This window comes from Vidua chalybeata, chromosome 2 (genome assembly GCF_026979565.1).
Source record: "Vidua chalybeata isolate OUT-0048 chromosome 2, bVidCha1 merged haplotype, whole genome shotgun sequence".
NCBI classification, from domain to species: domain Eukaryota; kingdom Metazoa; phylum Chordata; class Aves; order Passeriformes; family Viduidae; genus Vidua; species Vidua chalybeata.
The window spans coordinates 59,856,936-59,878,610 of record NC_071531.1 but is presented as its reverse complement, the minus strand read 5'-3'; the positions used below and the strand labels follow the sequence as shown (position 1 = coordinate 59,878,610).

The 21,675-nt window shown below is 45.5% G+C and overlaps 1 protein-coding gene across 1 annotated transcript in view; it reads right to left on the bottom strand.

Annotated features, from left to right (window-relative positions):
• Positions 1-20,940, bottom strand: part of MOGAT2 (monoacylglycerol O-acyltransferase 2) — a 32,893-nt gene extending 11,953 nt beyond the window's left edge. The window contains exons 1-2 of the mRNA XM_053936479.1: positions 20,847-20,940; positions 10,170-10,348 (exon numbers count right to left, since the gene is read on the bottom strand). Of these exons, the coding sequence (XP_053792454.1) occupies positions 10,170-10,348; positions 20,847-20,940 (273 nt within the window). The remainder of the gene's footprint in view (positions 1-10,169; positions 10,349-20,846) is intronic.
• Positions 20,941-21,675: the final 735 nt, after the last annotated feature.

Genomic DNA, 21,675 nt, shown 5'->3' with positions numbered 1-21,675 from the left:
CTCCCATCTGGGACTTCTTCACTGACCTCGATGTCTTCATGTTGTTTCTTTACATCCTTGCATTTTGGTCCTATCTCTCACTCGGGGGAGGATTGAATCACTGAAAGGGTTAACATGTCTCCTGAGCCCTTGAAATGGTTACCTGACCCCGGTGGGGCTGGGTGCTCCAGACGGCGGGATCTGCGGCTGGGGGAGGCGTCTCGGATCTAATCAACCAGGCTAGAACTCAGCAGCACGCCGGGATGGGGGGAGGGAGGGGGAGTGGCCTTGTCCTTTCCCCTGCTCGATGGTCGCGGAGATCTCCCATGGAGCTAAAATCCCGGCACCGAGCCGGGGCTGCTTCCGGGGCCCGGCGGGCTCGGCTGATCAGCTCGGCGAGCCGGGCTGGGGGAGGGGGGGTTATAGCAAGCAGCCAGATGTCAGCAAGGCCGGTTCCATCCGGCCCCGGAGCACGCCCCCCTCTCCCTGCCCGGGAGCAGATGGGGGAAGAGGGGGAGGCAGCAGCCGGCCCGGGGGAAGGGGGCCCGGGACGGGGCCCGGCAGGCTTCCCGGGCTCGGCCAGGGCGAGACCCGGCGGGCCCGGGGCATGTTACCTTCTAGCCAGCCGGGAAAGAAAGAGAAAGTTCCCGGATTTCTTTCGTTTTCAACATGTGTCTTTCACGGAGGCATGTCCAGTTTCTCAGTGGTTCAACAGACTGTCAGTTACACAAAAAACTTTTGCCTCACTTCCCCAGATTCCTCCCATGTCAAACTATGACACCCCTCTTACCTAAGGACACTCCAGAACAGAAAAGAGAGGGCCAGCACATGGGACAGAAGTTCCTCAGAAAATGATAGCACTGGGACTTTGGGCCATTTGCCCATGCTTTTCTTTTTCCCTGACAATCCCTCTTCCAGCCAACAGAAGGAAGCAAAGGGAACAGTCAAGACCTCTGGAAATCAGAAATTGTATTTGATGTCATGGGCTGTGGCATAAGTCCCCATTTACAAATAATACTACTCTTCTGTGAAAAGAAAGGAAACATTCCTGGCAGGGATTGGTTCACATGAACTGGAACTGTCCCCTCTACAGTGCCTTACAATTCCCTAGAACTGCAACACACTCAAATAACCTCCATCACAGTTTGTGCCATAATGAGAATGAATGAGCCATAGGTTGAAGTCTTCCCAAATTACAGCTTCAAAGATTCAACGAATTCTCCAATAACTCATTTTAGTTACACTAACAAAAAACAGTAATACCAGCAAGACCACAGGCACAATGACAGAGGTTTCTGCAGACAACAAGGTCCACCTGGCACTTAGATAACCCCAAGGCTTTTAAGAAATGTCTTGTGTCTTTTCACAAGGAGAAAAGAGTGTGGCAAAGACCACAGGGTCCTTCTCTGTACAGCAGGTTCTTTCCAGGCTGCCCTGAATAAAGCTGGCTTGATTATCCCTGCTGGGGTACTCTGATGGCAGTAGTTAAAAACAAAGTATGTCCCTGTCTTGATTTAAAAGACAAATGTCTGCCAAGGAAGGTGGGAACCTTCCTGGAACAGGAAGAAAACACCCCTCTCTCCAAATTATTGTAATTTCAAACTTACGTGGCTTTCAAGAAGAAAAAAAGGTAGAAAAAGGAGTAACAGTTCTTTACTAAAAAATATGTATCAGGCCAGAAAATACCCCAATGCAATAACAGAAGCTTCAAACCCGCCAACTACAATTTTTCCTTATGGTGTAGTTATGACCACGGCCAGCAGGGGGCGCTGGCCGCTCTAGAGAGGCAGAGAGAGAGCGTGCCATGATCCCCTCAGCCGGCGCCGGGAGGGAAGGAAGGAAATTGCTTCTTTTGCAAACTCAGGGGCAGCGTTCGATCCAGCACTACCAAGGAGCAGCTGGCAGAAGCAATGGAAGCAGGCAGATTCGACCGTAGTGCCTAATTGCAGCGTAGCAAAGTTCTAGAGCCTAGTACACAAACTTCCTTGGCACCGCATGACCACTGTCCTCAATCTCCTTTATGGAAGGAGGGCAGGAAGGTAAGACCCACCCCCACGAAGTCTCGGATCTGAGTTCACAACTTGTGTTGGGTGGCATCACGCCACAACTCCCGAAAAATGCTAAACAGAAAAGCCCACTCCCCCAGCAAAAAACTCCCCATCCCCACAAAAACTCCACTGGAATGCCAGGAGTGTGTCTTGTGTGACTTGTCTTGTCCTTTTGTGTCTTGATCGCTAACTATTTACCCAAAAAGCCACCCCCTACCCCTTCCAGCGTCTCCCTGATAACAAAGGGAAAAAATTCACTGAGAAACCTAAAAACCCACAAACTAAAAAACCACAACCTAAAAAACCCCCAAAAATTATCTGAGACCTTAATTTGCTAGAACAGACTCATAACCCAAGTTGTAAGATCCAAAGGTGAGATGTCTTGCCTAAGCCAAGCATCCAGCCCCAATTTTCAGTCAGCAAGATGGTGACTTCTCTTTGAGGACTGTGGTAAAAATAGATATTGTCAAGCTTATGCTTACACTTTCCCCATTTCACCTTCGTCATCTGAGGTTACCAAAGCACCATGGCTGTATGAGGGAGGATGGTGACAGGACGGGATGGGACTGGGAGAAAAAGCAGTGATGTCCGTTCACTTGGCATGGGGACAGAATTTGTTTTTACTGTTAAGCTGGGTGTATCCTTCATTGTAAAGATGCACTGGTAAATTATGAGGAAGGGATTATGAAAATGGAGGGTTTGGACAGCAGCAGACAGATTACTGACTGCTTTTTGAACATAACATAGATAAAGCAGTCCACAGCATCCAAAATCACGCTATAGGCAACATCAACATGGTAGGCATCAGAGGTTATCTGTTCAGACAAACTCTAGCTCAAAAAGATTAATTTTAAGCCTTTTGGTATATTTTCCACAACATTATAATGCAGCTGAGCTTGATCATGTACTGGAATTGAAGAATCATAGATTCATTTAGGTCATAAAAGCCCTCTGAGACCATCAAGTCCAACCATTACCCCAGCACTGCCAAGGCCACCACTAAACCATGTTCCCCAAGTGTCACATCTACATGGTTTTGAAACAATTCCAGGCCAATTGAAGGACTACAATGAGGGCATATTTAAAAAGAAATAAATTAATAAATAAATAAACATATTAGAATATGTTTAAAATGCAGGGAAATTAAGCAGGAATAACTTCCCTGGGCAATGCATTGGACCCTGACTTGATTTCTCACTCATCCCACTTCTCAAAACACTCAAGCTCATTCAGGTCTTGCCTAACTCTGATTCTCAAATCATTAATAAAAATGCAGTCATCTCCAAGGGGGATAAATCGGCAAAGTGGTACTTGTGCAAGGGTGGTATCAGCAGAAGTGCACCTTGCACACACTGCAGTGGCCTGGCTCAGCTCAGCACTGGCATGCTCCATGTACTGAAGCACACTGCAAATTCACACTGCCCATAAAACAGATGCTCATCCCAACCTCTCTTTGCTTCCAAGACAGCAAACATGCACAGGGATCCCTTAAAAGCAGTGTTTAAAGCTGTTTCCTAAAATAAGACAGCAGGCAGCATTTGCTGCCTCCAAACACTTGACCATGCTAAGTTTGCTGCTGGGATCTGGTAGGATTAGGAGTCATACTTAGTCTTCTCAGAATACTTAATTCTCCAGGGCTTAACAAACTCTGTCTACACACAAATACAGTCCCAAGTCCTGGATACCAACCCAGTCTGTGTCCCCAGATGTGACTTCCTTGTGTGCCTTGTGCTAGTGGAATTGTTCAGCCTGAGGAAGAAAATGTGAGACCTTAGAGCCCCTGCCAGTGGCTTTAGCCCCGTGCTAAAGGGGCTCAAAGAGAGCTGGAGAGGGGTTTTGGACAAGGGCCTGGAGAAACAGGACAATGGGGAATGGCTTCCCACTGACAGAGAACAGGTTTAGATGGGATATTGGGCAGAAATTCTTGGCTGTGAGGATGCTGAAGCCCTGGTATACAGGCTGCCCAGAGAAGCTGTGACTGTCCCATGCCTGGAAATTTTCAAGACCAAGTTGATCAGGGTTTGGAGCAACCTGGTCTAGTGGAAGGTGTCCTTGCCCATGGTAGGGAGGCTAGAATTGCATGATCATTGGTCTCTTCCAACCCAAAACACTTCATCATTCCATAATTCTATGACTGAGAAAATATTTTGGAGAAACAGTATTATGTGATTGCTTGGTTATAATGCTCTCTATATGATATCTCTTTCAAATTTTTCTGCTGTCCTTTTGTGAAAGTTCCTCTGTTTTCTCCCAGAGAAGTGGGGAGAAAGGTTCCATGGAGCCCTGTGGGCCCTCACCCAGAGAGCTACAGCCAAACCCCATACCATGCTCCCTCTACTGGTCTTAGTGGTCGTCCTACAAGAAAGGACAGACAGAACACAGTGAGGCATTCAGGAGTGGGGTTCCATGTTCTTTAGAAAAGGACAGGAGAAGGGTCATTGCTGGCATGAGCTGGCAGCTAAATTTCAGCAGAGAGGTTGGTCCAACACTTCACAAGTGGTGGCTTACAGGCACAAATAATTTACAGATTATATATTGTATATAATTACTAGAGTCACAAAAATCATTGAATTACACTATGGTTGGGTTGCAATGTGACAAATAACATAGAGAATAGAAACTTTCAGTTCCTCTGAAGTTGCTGAATAGAGCTTAAAGACTAACTAGCAGAAAAAGATAAAAGGATGTAAAGGTATGCACACTAGATGATAAATGTTGCTTAACTGTAGAAGAACAGATAAAGAGGGCTACAGTGTTTTTTCTGCAAGTTAGGCAACAAGAAGCAACAGCACATGCCTAAAGAAAAAGTTCGAGGAAAGGTCATCTTTAAAATTTAAATATTCACTGAATAGGACCACCAGAGATCCCTTTAGAGGACCCTCCAGGATCATAAAATGATTTCCAGTAGGAGGCAGTTCTAGGAAAAGTGATGCTTATGTATTGCTGTGGTGTGGTTTTTGCTTTAAATTTGTGTTTGCCCACTATTCTCCTCCCTAATCTCCTCCCCTCCCGAGTTACCAGTCTCCCCAAGCCCTTCCCTAACTTCCTCCCTCCCAAGTTGTCAATCCTCCCTTATCCCTACCTCTTTTTCCAGAGTGTTCCTTGTCTATCTTGTAGTATTCGATACCCCATTTGTTGCTTTGTATTATCCCCCTCCCCTGCTCTCCCTGATAAGTTTATAGAATGTTAGTCCTGCCCTAGATTCCTCCCCTGCCATGCCCTCATTGGTTAGTTGCCCTATACCACTCCCCCTATAAAAACCTCTGCAGACGCCCTGGGCTTTTTCTTGGGGTCCCAGGTCACGGACCTAATAAATCCATCCAGTTTTACCCCAAATCCCGTGTCATCATTATCTGTTCCTGCGCTGGACCAAGCAATAACTGGGAATAGCAGAGCTCACAGGGAGAAGGTCGCGCCCCTGCTGTCGCTGCCCAGCATGATACGACAGCGCACTGCAACAGATGGTAGCAAAGGATGGTTTCCTCCTTCGTCTTTTAAAACAAACGGGCAAATCTGTGGGGGCGCCTGCCTCTCTGAAGAAGAAGAGGGAAAAGGAACGCCAATGACAAAGATCAGCGAGCTCTGCTTTGGTCTCTAAGAGGAGCTGAGCAGCAAATTTCAGACTCCGGGACTCTCTTGTCCTTGCCAACATGCTTTCCGCCCCTGACTTTCTTCTTGCCATCGGGCACCTCGAGGGGGTGGACTTACCCAAAGGACAGAGAGAGAAGGCTTGTCGGACGGCTCACAGTAAGCTGAGTCAGGGCCCTAAGAGGTGAGAGGGAAGATCCCAGAATCTCTGCAGGGCAAGGTGTTCGCACTGGGACGAGCACACCAGGGGCTGATAGTGGCCGCATCCAAGGCCTCAGGGACAAGCCTTGAAGCACCGGGAACACCCAAGTCCCTGGAGGCGACAAGCTGAGAAAGAAAAAGTCCCGAGCTAATTGCAATTCCACCACGGAAGCCAGCTCCCGAACTTGCTAAGGAGGACGACTCCGGTCAGGCACGTCCTGATAAGCTAATCTGAGGGGATTTCCACTGTCACTCCCTTGGATCCTCAAGGTGAATGGCCAGAAACACACCTCCACCCATGCTCTGAGGATAAGTGAGCCGAAGCAGGGTATATCCCCAGCGGGTGGGTTTAGTCTCCAAGAGCTGGTGGCCAAGCTTGTGGAGAGCACAGGTACCCTCCACTTTCTCTAGCATCAGGGCTCTTCCCCAAAAGGTTGGAACATTCCCTGAGGGTACCCTCCACTTATCAGGAGAGTGTTTGTTCTATTCTCTCTTACCCAAAGCTGGGCTCTCCCCCAAAAAGCTGGGGCATCCCATGAGGGCTGAGAGAGTAGGAAAAACAAGAATGGGGCAGAAATTTTTCACCAAATGACGGCACATTTGTAAGTATAGGGGAGAATTTAATATTAAAGAGGCCCCCGACATCCACACACACCGTCGAGATCTTGTTGTGGTGGGACCCTCCCCTGTAAGTTCCCCTGTGGTTTCTGTGAAGTCCCCCGTACCCTCTGTCCCTCGGACTTCTCAAAACTCTTCCCTATCCTCCCTTGGAGATGGTGTTGGCTGCGCCATCCCAAGTGCTCTGCTGGACACTGTTCAGGCCGTACAAGGGAACTGCAGTGTACCTGGCCCTCCCCTTTCTAAGATGGTGATTGCCACACTGCTTGGAGCCCACTTATCTGCCATAGCCCTTCTTTTTCGGCCCCAAACTTACCGCCAGCCCCGCCCCTTCCGTAAAGCCCACTACACGAATTGCATGTAGGAGGCCGTTCTCCTTTGTCGGAAGGCAGAGCTGGACCAACCCCTACTCCTTCCTCCGGCTCCTCCTCTGATGGGAGGTCCCTCCCCGTCTGGGGGGGACTCCTTCAGAGGAAGGTGGAGCTGGAAACCCAGACCGGGAAGTCGCCATTTTGTTCCCCCCCAGGATGGCAACGTCCAGGTCAATCACCTCACTGATACCCCATACTATTTGCGGCAGTCACCAATGCGATCATGATTTTTCCTGTGAATTAAACCAAATTCGGATTCAATTGACATTCAGTTTTTGGAAGGATCTTCCGAAAGGCCTTGATCATTCGAGGCCTCTCCGAAAACCCTTCCAGATCATACACTTTCTAGCTGCAGCACTTGCAATAAACAATCAAGTAAAAAAGAAACAAAAAGAAAATAAAAAGAAACAGTCAAAATAAAATTACTTCTTGAAATTGCAGAGGTGACTGCTCAAGTTCCCTATCCATTTCCCTAAGTATACCCTACCTGTTATTCCTTTTGATTTCTATATTACGACCATTTAGTATTATAAGCAGAAATTAAATATTGATTTATTAATCATCTCCCCACATCTCAAACCAGATTTTTGTATTATGCAATTGTCCTTTATGTTCTAGACAATTTTGAAATAATTTATTTGTTGAGTTATATGTTATAGAAGGAAATGCCACCCAATCAAGTTAATGCCCACCGTTTCCACGCAGCCATCAGGTGAAAAATAAAATTAGTAAAACTACATCACCCTTCAGCGACGGTGTCACTGACGATTAGCCCCTGAAGTACTTTGTGTGTTATGCAGAATTTAAAATCAGTTTTCTTCAGTCACTCGTCATGCCCAGAAATTCCAATACCCCAAATTCTGCTGTTCTTCATACCTCAGATCCACCTGTGCTTCATGAGGACTTTGTGCATTTTATATTTCATGAAGATTTTTATCCTATATGTTATAGCAATGATAAGTTTATCCTTTTCCTGATAGTTTCTGAATCTTCTCTGTTGTTTTAGTAAATTGTTATATGTTGTGAAAGTACAGTATCTGTTATGTGAAATTTGTTGTATCTGTTATATGACTGTTGTATTGTCATACACCCATACCCTTCATCAATTTGTTCTAACACCAGGGCTCTCCCCTCTCTTTATTTTAAAAGAAAAGGAGGAGCTCCTGTGGTGTGGTTTTTGCTTTAAATTTGTGTTTGCCCACTATTCTCCTCCCTAATCTCCTCCCCTCCCGAGTTACCAGTCTCCCCAAGCCCTTCCCTAACTTCCTCCCTCCCAAGTTGTCAATCCTCCCTTATCCCTACCTCTTTTTCCAGAGTGTTCCTTGTCTATCTTGTAGTATTCGATACCCCATTTGTTGCTTTGTATTATCCCCCTCCCCTGCTCTCCCTGATAAGTTTATAGAATGTTAGTCCTGCCCTAGATTCCTCCCCTGCCATGCCCTCATTGGTTAGTTGCCCTATACCACTCCCCCTATAAAAACCTCTGCAGACGCCCTGGGCTTTTTCTTGGGGTCCCAGGTCACGGACCTAATAAATCCATCCAGTTTTACCCCAAATCCCGTGTCATCATTATCTGTTCCTGCGCTGGACCAAGCAATAACTGGGAATAGCAGAGCTCACAGGTAGAAGGTCGCGCCCCCTGCTGTTGCTGCCCAGCACGATATGACAGCGCACTGCGACAATGTACTAGCTAGGAGACATGTTTTAATGAATATATATGATTATAATGTTGTAAAGCCTCACCATACTCACTGGATTAAACAAGACATCCTTGCAATGTGTCTTGCACAGATAAAGAATGCCTGCTTTCTACCTCTTCAAATTGTGTTAGAAAGTTTATTTTCTGGCTGATTTCAGTATCAAAGGGACCTTGAAATTCTACTCCTTGCCATGGGAATGGCTAGACCAGGTTGCTCCAAGCCCTGTCCAACCTGGCCCCGGACACTTTCAAGGATGGGCAGTGAAAGCTTCTCTGGCCAACCTGTAACATGGCATTACCACCCTCACAGCCAAGAATTTTTTCCCCATATTCCATTTAAATCTACTTTCTTACAGTTTGAACCCATTCCGCCTTGTTCCATCACTTAGTTCCTGATGAAGAGTCTTTCTCCATCTTCCCTGTAGGGCCCCTTCAGATAGTGGAAGGTGCTGTGTGGTATCCACACAACATTCTCCAGGCTAAACAGCCACAACTTTCTCAGATGTCTCCATATGGCAGGTGCTCCAGTCCCCTTACTGACTTTGTGGCCTCCTCTGGACTTGCCCCAGAAGTGCCATTTAACCTTCTTATGATGGGAGCTCCAGAACTGTGCACAGTATTCCAGGTGTGATCTTTTGATAACAGAAAAGAGGGTTATTTCTGTTTGAGCAGCAAAGCTGATGGGCATGTAATCTCTGGTCCTCACTTTGCTCAGGCTCCCCCTAATCCTTATGCTAGGCCCTACTCTATGCAGGATGGACTCTCATCCCAGGCCCTACTCCATGCAGGATGGACTCTCAGGCTGGGTTCTTATTTTTTCCTTTAGGCTGGTGGGTTCTTTGGCTTTTTGGGCTCCCAACTTCTTTATCCTGGACTGCAGCACTCAGCTTCTGACTCCAGGTGATCTCTGACCAGCTGGGTGCATCCCATCTGAGTTTTCTCAACAGGCAATGTATTCCTAAAGGAATTATCTTAGAAATTCCCATTGCCTGGTCTATCCTCAAAGCTCTCTTCCTTGCACAACCCATGAGCTCTTCTCCTACATTGCTCAGATTTGTACCAATTTGTGATGGCTCTGAGGCAGGACTTGCTGCTGCTCCATGCATCCACACCATGCCCAAGGGGACACCAGATAAAAGAGTAAGGGCAAATGTCAGCCACACACATTAAGTAAATCAGGGAATGTCACACAAGTCCCTCTCAAGAGAACAACAGCTCTCTAAGACTGCCCAGTGCACCCCCAGCTTTACCCATCCATCTCCCTTTTAAACAGAATGGGGTACTGACATTGCAGACCACACAGGATCTCTTGGATTTTGATTAAAACTTGGCCCTATGCCCACTGGGTAAATTCTGAGCAACCTGAAGGGCCGGAATGTTGCAATATAGACATGGAAAACAAAGGTGAGATTTCCCTAACAGCTGGAATGCATCAAGATTAAATAGGTATGGAAAAGGCAGATGATTGAAGGATGTGGTTTGTAAAAATGGTAATCCCCATTTCTTACTGTGTCTGAGTAATCTGGGAGCTGGGAAGATTATCCTTCAACACCAAGCTCCCTGCACCCCATGCCATGACTGCTGGCCCTAGACTGTATGAAGACTCCAAGGACGAAACTGGTTCCTGAAACACTGAAGAGCCATTAATGAACTGGTGGCACTTACCGTGATGGGGAAATAGTCCCTCATGTACCTCCAAACGATGCAGTTCCGGAGGACGTGGATCCGTCGCCCACCCTTGCTGGGTTTCTCCCTGTCTATTAACCACCATGCAGCATAGAGGGCACTGACCAGCCAAAAACGAGTGAAGAAGAGGGCGATGAAGGCAGCTGTACAGCACTGTGCTGAAAGAAAAGCCAGCAGTGACTTGATAGTTAGATTAGGTGGATTTTGGGAAGAATGGTTCATTTGGAGAGGCATTTTTGGTCCTGGGATGGAGCCTCCACTGGACTTGCTGCTGAATTTATCAGTGTGAAGGCACCTCTGATGCAGAGGTGTTTTCTTTTCTGTCTGCCCCAGGAACCTGAAAAGACACCAAGCACCTCCCTTGTAGCAACCACCAATTTCTCCAAAGGCCACCATGTCCCCCTCTTCCCAAAAGACTGATGAGTCTCACTCCATTCACAGTGTTCTCATGGATCAGCTCTTTATCCCTTTGCTGTCTTGCTTTTCTCTGGAGTCAGACTGATCTCTGCAATGATAATGACCTTGTTTTACCCCAAAATTCCTGTTAATACCCCCTGATGACACCTGATATTTTGCAATTGTAGCAAAAAGTGTCTTATGTTCAGACTGTACAGTCCCCAATAGCTTTATCTTGAGCTAATGATTCCCCATTTTAATTGTGTCTATGATTTATACCCATAGATAAGATTTTACTCTTTAGTGAGTTTTTTTATTATTGATTTCGAACCCTTTCCTCCACTTGTAATCTTGGACTCCAGAGGATTTTCAGTTCTTTCAACTCAGTGTCATAATTAATTTTATAAGAGTGCTCTATTTAATTCTCTATGACTTCCATGACTTGGGACTTTCTCCAATTAGTGCCAGCTTTGACCTCCACCTCCCACCTCCCTTATACCCTGTGTTTTGGCATAGAAACAGGAGAACAAAAGTATTTGTGCAAACAAACATCACTTGGTACATAAAATCCCACCCAACCCCAACACTGTGTGTCTGCAGATACTGGAAAGTGATGATGGCCACCAAGCTTCCACTTGGTAAAGCAGATGTGTGCCTGGGAAGAGCTGTGTCCTCTCCATCTGTCCCTCTGGAACCCTTGGTATTACTTTCGAAGGGAAAGACTGAGCTGAAGAAAACCCAAAGATTAATCCAAGTCCTTTGCCTTCCCTAGCTCATGGATTACATAATGTTTTGTATATTTTGTTTTACTTTGGGTCTTCATTTCAGATTTTCCACCCAGGGCTGGAAGATATGAGAATGGAGATGCCCTGCTCAGCTTCAGCTGTGATATAGATGCAGCCACACCCTCACACTCTGAGACATCTTTTCCACCTTTAGGAGTCACCTGATACCTGCTCTCTCCACCTCCTCTCAGCTAAGGCCTGTCAGAGACATGGAATAGGATGCTCTCATCTAAGACCTTCATGTACCTCCTGCTTGCTTTCACTTAAGGATAAATAAGTAGATCATGTTTGTAGCATTTTTTTTCATGATAAGTCACCCTGATTACAAAGCTTTGCATTGAAAAGCAAATCATTGCCCTTTTTTAGAATGCTGTCATGATGGTACCAATAATTCCTATGGGGAAAAAAAGAGCAATAATCTAACAGGACCCTAAATCCCCTTAAAGCTGAAATGGGATTGCATGTCTTCCTTTAAGTAGAGAGACTGCAGCAAGCACCTGGGTAGGCACTAAGAATTTCGCAGTGGGGAGAAAGACTGCAGCTCTCGGCAAAGCAACAGGTCTAACCTGTAATGCATTGTGCAGGGCAGAAAGAACCACTGCTCACACCTGGTGCCACACTTTAATGGAATCATAAAAGTCCCTCAAATCTGGCCTTGGACACTTCCAAGGATGTGGCAGTCATAGTTTCTCTGGGCAACCTGTGCCAGGACCTCACCACCATCACAGCCAAGAATTTCTTCCCAATATCCCATCTAACCCTGCCCTCTGGCAGTGGGAAGCCACTCTCCCTTGTCCTGTCCCCTCCAGGCCCTTGTGCAAAATCCCTCTCCAGCTCCCTTGGAGCCCCTATAGCACTGGAAAAGACTCTAAGGTCTGCCCAGAGCCTTCTCTTCTCCAGGCTGAACACCCCCAGCTCTCCCAGCCTGTCTCCAGAAGAGAGGGGCTCCAGCCCTTGAAGCATCTCCGAGGCCTCCTCTGGACCCACTCCAACTGGAGCCTCAGAAAACTGAAACAGAACGAGAGAATCCCCTCCCTCAATCTGCTGCTCACGCTTCATTTTCAAATGCCACAGACACAGACTTTATAACTCTCAAGAACTTCATAGAACATGAACTGCAGCTCAAGGGTCCACATGATAAATAAACACAATTTTACTGCACCTAGGAGCCAGGTCATCAGGTCTGCTGCAAAACTGCCATGCCTAATTCTCTTTTTATCGTACTTTGCAAAGCTCAAAGTACATTCTACAAAGTGAAGGAGTAGTTCTGGACCGAATCCATGCTTTATGTCACAATTATATAACTATTAATTTCTTCCTCAATTCATTTGCAATTCAACTTTTTTTTTTTTTTCCCCAGAGCAAAATTTGTGCTCGGTGACCGACACTCAATTTTAAGATTTAGGGGGGCTTTGTCCTTTTGAAACCTTTTGGTGCTCTTTGGGAAAGGGGCCCATTCCTGTGCGAGAATGGACTGTCAGTCTGAAAGTTACTGTGGATGGAACCAAGGAGACAGGAAGGTTCCAGAAAATGTACAGTTAAATCTGCATCCAAACGAATTCCAGCTTTACGCAGGCACCTGATTATTTATGGTCTGTAATTTGGTGAGGAGGAACAGCTCCATACCACTGTCTGAACACCAACACTTTGTGGGCCACCAGTGGCCAGAAATTTTCCACAGAGCTCTATTAGTGTGTTCCAAAAGTCATGTCAGGTTCCCAGACTAAATCCACCACCACCACCAGTCCCACTGCTCAGAAGAAATGGGCAGGTTTGAGTTGCAGACAGGTATGAGATTACAAACAGGTTTGAGGTTGCAAATAGACATGATCCTCATCTGCTCCTTCTGCAGGTCTGGATATAGCTCCTCCAGAACTTTATACTAATATTTACACTAAAAATTTTGAAAGCAAATCAAAGCACATGAAATTTGATCCCTTACCCTCCCGAAACATCCTAGGAACCCCAAGAATTAGAGTTCCTGGGATCTGTGAAATTGGATTTTTATGTTGATTTTAAATACACAAAAAGGAATCAGTCTAAAAATGTTTCTATCACCCTGTGTAAAATAATCAAACCTTTTGCTGCAATTATACTTCTGGCAGCCTTTCTAAGTCCAGTAATGCCTCCACCCCTGCAGCTACCATCAGGAATGTTTTCGTTTATAAAGATCAAACCTGAGCCTTTTAGGGTTGGAGTTTTTTAACTAAAAGACTCTTTTTATGATAGGTATGTATGTAATAATTTTGATAATAATTGTATTAATCATGATACCTTTCGATCTGTGCATAGATTAATTATTAAGGCCATTAAAGGAGTGATTTTGGTTGAAAGGAAAGGGGGAGATGTTGGGATGTTGTGAGACACAAGACTTTGGACCTGGTAAACATAAGAGATTTGGTAACAGGATGCCTTGGCAAAAGCAAACAGAACTTTGAAAATTAGATCTAGATTGCAAGAAGATTCAATCAGACAGGTTTACTGGAAAAAGAAAATCTCATTAAACTCTGTAAGCAAGAGATGTGATATGCATAAGTTTGTGTATGTGATTTTAACCTAATCATTGTAGTAAACATTACTAGGCTCCCTAAATAGTATATAAGCATTTGTATCCCAAAATAAATTTGCATTCTGATAATTGAATCAGTCTTCCCCATCTCTCCATCACCAACATCTGGACTCCTGTGCTATAGCCCAATGGCATATGCTAAATGGCTTAAGCCCTTACACAGAGCTCTTTCAAAGCAGACAAGGGCTATAAGAGCAGGGTTAAAGGCATCATGCAAGTCATTGCAGATGCATCAGTTCTGTTATCTGAAAACAGATATTTCTGGGCTGGGCTGAGATTGGCTGCTGCATTGTCTACCACTGTCATGGAAAGTGGAGACTGCTTCAAACCAAAACTAAAACCAAAGGGTCCCTGGCAAGAAGGAATGCAGCATGCAGACCTAAATCTTGCATTTTCTGATGAGTCCAGATTCAGGAAGTTTTCTCTATGGTTGTCCATGGTAAGGTTTGGCTCTGGATGAAGCATTCATAGGATGGTCTTGGACTCTGCAGTGCACCTGTTTAGCAGAGTGCAGCAACTTTTCATGATCCAAGACCCAGCATCTCACATCTCCATGGCTGTATGAGACTCAGCAAAGAAAAAACACATCAATGTGTATTTGATGTTTTTTTTTTGTTTTCTGTTTTTTGGTTTTTTGTGTTTTTTTGGTTTTTTTTTGTTTTGTTTTGTTTTGTTTTTGTTTTTTTTTTTTTTTTTGTTTTTGTTTTTGTTTTTTTTTGGGGGGGGAGGGGGGTTTGTTTCGTTGGGTTTTTTGTTTGTTTTTGTTTTTTTTCCACAGGTCAATTGGTTTCCTGGGCTGGATTGCTTCAAAGAAGCTCATAGCTTTGCTTCAAAGAAGCAAAAATGAAGTGGTGGGTTTCTTATGCTGAGTGTTGCTGTGAGCTGTAAATCCCTCTCTGGACAAGAAAATGGCCATATCACAGAGAGCACAAATATGCCATGGGCTCCAAGAAAGCCATGGGTTCCAAAGGAGCCACAGGTTTCAAAGCACATGGAGAACTTCTCTGACCAAGTCTAAGCAGGGACCATGTCCCATCAAAGTGCTCCTAACCCAAAATTTGTTAATTCAGCCTGAAATAGGGAAAACTGCAGCCTGCAGAAAGAGATTTTAGTTATCACAACACCCCCAAAGTGAACCAGATTCATACTGCACTTGCCAGGATGGTTTCCAAGATCATTGCAGAATCACAGAATGCATTGGGTTAGAGGGATCTTAAAGACCATCCAGTTCCAACTGCCCTGCCATGGGCAGGGTTACCTTCCATTAAATCAGATTGTTCAAAGTCCCATCCAAGCTGGCCTTGAATGCTTCCAAGATGCATGCTGCTGAGATCCTCAGTGCCAGCCTGGAGTGGCACTGATTGTGGCCACCTACACAGATAGTGCACCCTTGGGCACAGCTGATGTGGGTAGGCTGTGGACTACACTCATCTGCCAAGGAAGCCTGATCATGCTGGTACCACATGCCCTTTGAGCCAACCCTGATGACTCGAAGGTTCAAAGTCTGCGTGTGGTATGCTAGATCTGCAGAGGCAGCATGCTCGGATCTACTGGCCCTACACTGGGTTTGTTTGCCATGGTTCAGCTCTGCACTCATAGTTCTGCATGGTGTATCTGGATGGGTGTCCATGCCCAGTGGAGAGAGGGAATGAGAGAGGCAGAAGGAAGCAGTGCAGCAGGCTTGGGCACCAGCCTGTTGATTTCAGTTTTCTGCAGTAGCCTGGTTCCACTCCATTATAAAGGGACATTGGTCAGTACTCAGATCATGTACTAGGAAGGCAATAGGGTCCCTACTCCATGCCCTGCAACCCATTCTTACAATATGCATTCCCCCTCCAGCAACTGTCAGCCCCTGAAATAAATAGAACCTTTTGTCTCCATGCTCTTGTCAAGAGCATCCTCAAGAAAACTGGCAGTATGGACAATGCCTGCCTGTTGCAAGGGATGCTGGAGCAGAGCTCCTTGCCAGCACTGGGGCCAAGCTGCTGCCCTCACCCAGCATCCTGCAGGAATAAATAAGTCCCTCGCACGGTGATTGGCTTCTTAGGGAATGCATTTGCACAGCCATAGCAACCAAGCTGCCTGCAATCAGTGCTTCTGGGATCTCTGGCCAAAGGGCTAGGCAGCAAATGGGTGTTTCAGAAGCCCTCTTGTGGAAGCAGAAGCCCAAGCCTGTCTCCCAAACAAAGGAGCAGCCGACAGCTAAATCCTGCCCACAGAAAGTCTGAGCTCTGTGCCTCAGGATTATAACAGTGCAACAAGGGGTGTTTGGCAGCTCATGGAATGAAAATAACACTATCAGCATCTGGCTTATGCAGTTGTTAAACTGGGAGATTTTAGGTGGAAAGCTCCAGGCTTAAAGAAACTTTGTAAAGTGAACCAAACCAGCTGGAATTGCTTCATAAGGTTTTGTTATCACCTTTCTAATGCCCCTCTTAAGAGCATTTCTTAACTGCTTTTGGTTTCAGATTGTATCACCAAAAGAAACCCAAACCAAACCCTGAAACAAACCAAACCAAACCAAACAAAACATGCAAAACCCCAAACCAACCAACCAAAAAAAAAAAAAAAAACCACACAAAAACACACAAAAAAACCCCAAACAACAAATCAAGTTCTTCCTGGGAAAGATGATAAGCTCTTGAAGGTCAGCCATGGGAGAAGGAGTGGGTTTGGGTCTCATCCTCATTCAGAGCAAGCTGCATTTCCCTGCAGGACGTAGAGTCTGTGTTTGCAAGCAACTCCTACAACTGCAGAGGATTCCTCCCTCCTGGCCATTTGCTGTCATTCTGCTGGCTCTAGAAGTTATTTCCATCTCTGGAAAGTCAAGTGCCAGCTTGCTTCCAATACCAAGAAGGGAAAAACCTGAAGTACAAATTGTTTTATTGGAAAACATTGTTGAAGCTCCATAAGCTCCAAACTGCATCCATGCTGAGAATGGGGATGTGCTGTTCGATCGTCTGTTAACACTGTGACCACATCTCTACTGCATCCCAACTGAATCATGGACTGTGGAAGGAAATGCAAATGCAGGGCTAGAGAGGGAATCATACAGCACTCCAAAATGTTCCATTCTCGTTAGCTATGTCCAAGACTTCATGGCTCTTTGCCAGATTTCCATCTCTCTTGCCAGGATACATTGGTGTCTTCTCCTGCCAGGTGTTCTCTGGTGGCAGAAGGTTGATCACATGTGGGATCTCTTCTTCACTAGAATGTTGATCACAGGTGGGATCTCTTCTGCTCAGGGAGAGCCCCAGGGTTTATAACACAAGTACACAATGGCACCAAGGATGGCTGTTTGGCACATCTCTTCCAAAAAAAAAAGGTAGCTTCATCCCTCCTGGTGACCAGCAATGGCCCCTGGCCACTTGAATTGCACAAACTGGGATAAGGTGTTGTTCAGAAGAGTGATACTTATGAAAGGAATGAGAGATTTGTCTTTACAAACAAATGGTGAGTCTGCTAGTAGATAAAACTAGCACTGAGAGAGCTAAAAGAAACAATGGGAAAGATTCCACTGATTGATAAATGGAATGAGAGAGATTTGTCTTTACAAACAAACTGTAGGTCTCCTGATAAATAAAATTGGATACTGAGACATGAAAGAAACAACGAGAATAACCATTAATTCTATAGGAATTCCACTGATTGACTCTGGGAAAAAGGCCAGGGGAGAATACATTAGAAGGGGGTCTTGGCATTTCAGGAAGTCTGTACCTCTCTGTGATAAGTTAGAGAAGACTCTTTGTTCATCAAGACAGAAAGTAGAAGGCTTGTGTAGATAACAGAAAATCAAAGGAGAAGCCTTGTGTAAGATAACAGAGAACCAAAGGAGAAGCCTTGTGTAGATAACAGAAAACCGCCAGACAGAAACTAGCTAGTATGTTGATTACTTAAGCTGGTTGTGTAATTAGAACTTAGGTGCATATAACATATAACCTTATATGGAAAAGACCATTACAGGGCCGTGGACTTTCACCAAGGAAGAAGAGAGGAGCCTTCCTCAAACGACCACCAGAGAGTAGAAGACAACCCCCTAGCAACAGAGGGCGCAAGCGCAGAGTACACCCAGAGATACCACAGACATGGAAGAAAAAGAGTATAAAAAGACTGCGGGAAGGGGGAAATGGTGTGAGCCGTTTGCGGAGCGGGGACTCCCCGGCTGCACCCAGTGCTGTTTGCTTGCCATCGCTTGCTGTAATCAATAAATTTCTGATTGACTCTTGAAAGGCTGAATAAATTATTCGCCTCAATTTATAACATCTCAAGTACCTCAGCCAATGAGGAAAGTGAAAGGGAAATGTGCCCAGGAAATTAGGATAAAAAGGAGGCTGTGTCCTCTAAAATTTTGAGAGACCCCAGGGGAAATGCCTCATGGCCTCTTCCTTTATTCGAATAAAGTTACAGGACTCCTCTGTCTCCTTTTTGGACATAAACCTCTGGTGTTTGTGGAGTAATTTTCCTGACACTTAGCATAAGCCAGTCCTACAGCAAGAAACATTTAAAGAGCTACCCTGTCTGGACCAGTATTGCACAGTCCTGCAGTCCATCAGATACTGGTGCAAATGTGGTCATTCAAGCTCAGGTCTGTAGAAGATTTTGGAAGGGCCCATCTAAGAAACTGAGTGGGAGTCTGAAGCACAGCCTGTGCTTTCTGTCCAGGTGTAGTTCTGGAGATGCACACAAAGATACACACAAATATCTGCTGTGTTTTGAGCTAGTCAGTAACTGTCTTGCCCCAGCAAAGGAGGAGCTTTACACACATCCCATCTGAGATTCACAACTGGCATAACAACAGGAAGTTCTGTGATGTTACCTTTCAGCTTGGCTCCTGATGGGCTGTAAATGGCCCCAGGCATTTTACACTGATAACCTACCTTTGATATTTTTATTTCCATAAAACTAGGAAACACTGGGATGTCACCTTCCAGCCTGATGGGCTGTAAATGCCCCCAGGCAGTTTGCACTCCCTGATAATGTGCCTCTGTGTCTCCCATCATCATTTCCCTGTGCATCCTATTCAAAACAGCATGTGTGTCATTTCCATCAGCACCTGATGTCCTCCACCAAGCAGTGACTTTGTCTGCATCTTAGTTTGCTGATGTGTCTTTTCCTCAAACTGCTACAAAAGCAGAGTCACCAATACTCCTCCTACGGTACCATTCCTCAAGCATGGTAATTCTATTTCCCATTCCTAATACCAAGCAGAGCAACAGCTTAAAGCACGAAAACTCTAAACCTAAAGAGTGGAAAGAGAAGTGGAAAATCCCACCCTGGTTTAGATGCTGCATGACCTGTAAATATTCCCATGCATAGCTGTACACTTCCTTAGTGCCACCATGCTCCGATCAGGTGGTGAGAACAAGTCAAAAACGCTGGCATAGATGGCTCAAAGAAGTTGTAGCTTTCCCATCCCTGGGGCCCTGTTCAAGGCCATGTTAGATGGGGCTTGGAGCAACCCGGTCTAGTGGAAGGTGTCCTTGCCTGTGGCAGGGAGTGGAACAGGATGATTTTTAAAGTCTCTGTCAACCCAAACCAGTCTGTGATTGTATGATTATGCTAAAGGCATCATGGTGTGGTACAAACCAGAGCAAGACCAATATTTTGCAGCCCCCAAAATCACCACTGACTTTGAGCAGAGCTCCAAGCAGTTGTTCCTTGTCAAGCACCCACTGTGCAATGATAATCAGGATGTTTTGGAAGCTGAATAATAAGGTACCTGATAAACCTTCTTGTCCTGGCATCCTCACATGAAGCCAGGGCACCTTTCAGTCAAACTTAAGCTACTGGAGACCATCCAGGGGCATTTTTGATAGTTTCTCCTGCATTTTGTGATGGCATGAGGAGTAAGATGACTGGCAATGACGATGTGCACAGATGTTTAAATCTCTGCAGGATCTGATGACACAAAGGTGGACTGGCTTCTTTTCTCAGACTGCCAGCTGACATCTCATCACATGCTGTCTGTACACATTCTCCCCCACACCCTGTACACACATACCCCTGTACACACAAATCTTTTAGGAAACAATGCTATGGCATTGTGAGAACAGCATGGCAAAGCTCAGGCCAAGACCTCATAGGAGTGGACTGTGGGTTTATTTAGGGAAAACACACCATACAGTCGTAGCCATCACAAAGGTAGGCACCTAATTCCTTGTCAATCACTGACAAGAGTCAGAGGAAGGGGATGGCAGCTCATCCCATTGCTCCCAGGAGATCACCGACAAAAGCTGGAATGAAGTGAAAATGAAGAAAAAAAAATCAGGTAGGAGCCCCACATCTTCTTAGGAGCCTTTTCCCTCCATTGTAGAAATGGAGATGCCCTGGGCTAAAGGTAGGTGAGACTCCATCTCCAAAGCCAGAGCCGGACCACACTTGCAGCTCCCTCTGTGTAGAGTGTTCAGCTATACACTACCCCAGTGAGATGCAGGAAAGCTCTGTTTACTCTGGCTGTTCCAGGCACTCCCTCTGCTTTGCAGGAGATGTCCTGGCACCAATTGCTCCTATCCCTAACATCTATCACCAGGGACAAGAGAATATGACAACACCGCAGGTGACAATTTAAAGGGGTGTTTTAGTGGCCTCTCACATCTTAAATCATTTTATAATCATGCACAGCTACTGCCTGCTGGGTTCACAAGGTTCAGCCTGGCATGTTCTCATTTTCCTTGCCAAATGTGCTTATGATTCATGTATGTTGTGAGAGTGTTTTGAGGCCAAATGGGACAGGAGCCAAAGCAAATCCATATCAGAGTGCTGCATAAAGAGAACAATTGAAATGCAAAAAAATGTATGGGATTGTATCTGGATGGTCTTTAAGGGCCCTTCCAATGCAAACCATACTGCAATTCTATGGAAAGCTTCTCTGGCTTCTCAGAAAAAGGAAAAAGAGATGTCTCTTACCTAGACCCAGGAAGCTGAAGATCCATTGAACCACTGATGCTGTCTGAAGCCTTCTCTGCAGTGGCACAGACATTGGAGCAAACTCAACTTTCATCTTGGGCTCTGCATGCACGTCTCACAAGGAGAAGGAAACAAATGGCAAATGCAAAGTGCAAAGTCGTCCGTCAGTATCGATCCAGTGTAACAGTAGAAGGGATTGTGCAACATACAGTCACAGTGGTGGCTGCGCACAGCACCATTCCATACAGGGAGGAGAGGGAGGTGTCATGGACTTTACACCATCATGACTCACAATATTGTTAGATGGTGACAATTTCATGCTTCTTCCACCCAAATCTTGAAAGTAAATTCCATTCAGGACCCAATCCTGCTTTCAAGATCCTGTCTCTTTCAAATTTTGCAATATTTGGATATTGGCAGAGACAATGAGGAATTCATGCTGGTAAGCCAGTTTTATTTTCCCCCTTCACCTACACATCACCCTGTGCACAGCAGGAAGGGACAAGAAGAAGGGATGAACACAGGCAGGTCACTTTTGTTCACAAGTGATGTGATGTGGATGGGTTTCAGTCTCAGCCAAGGAGGTGGAGATATAACAAAAGGATGTTTCACTGCTGAGCACAGGATACATGAATCTCATGCCTCTGCCAAGACATGGATGGATGGTGGATGGATGGGGCATATGAGTTTCTATGTGCATCCTTGCACACATTTATATAGGTATAGAGAAAGGAAATACCACTCCTGATTTGCATTTGTATCTCCAAGCAGGTGCAAAGTCTGAGCCTGTGCCTTGTCATGTGCAAAGAGATGCAATTGACTATGTGGA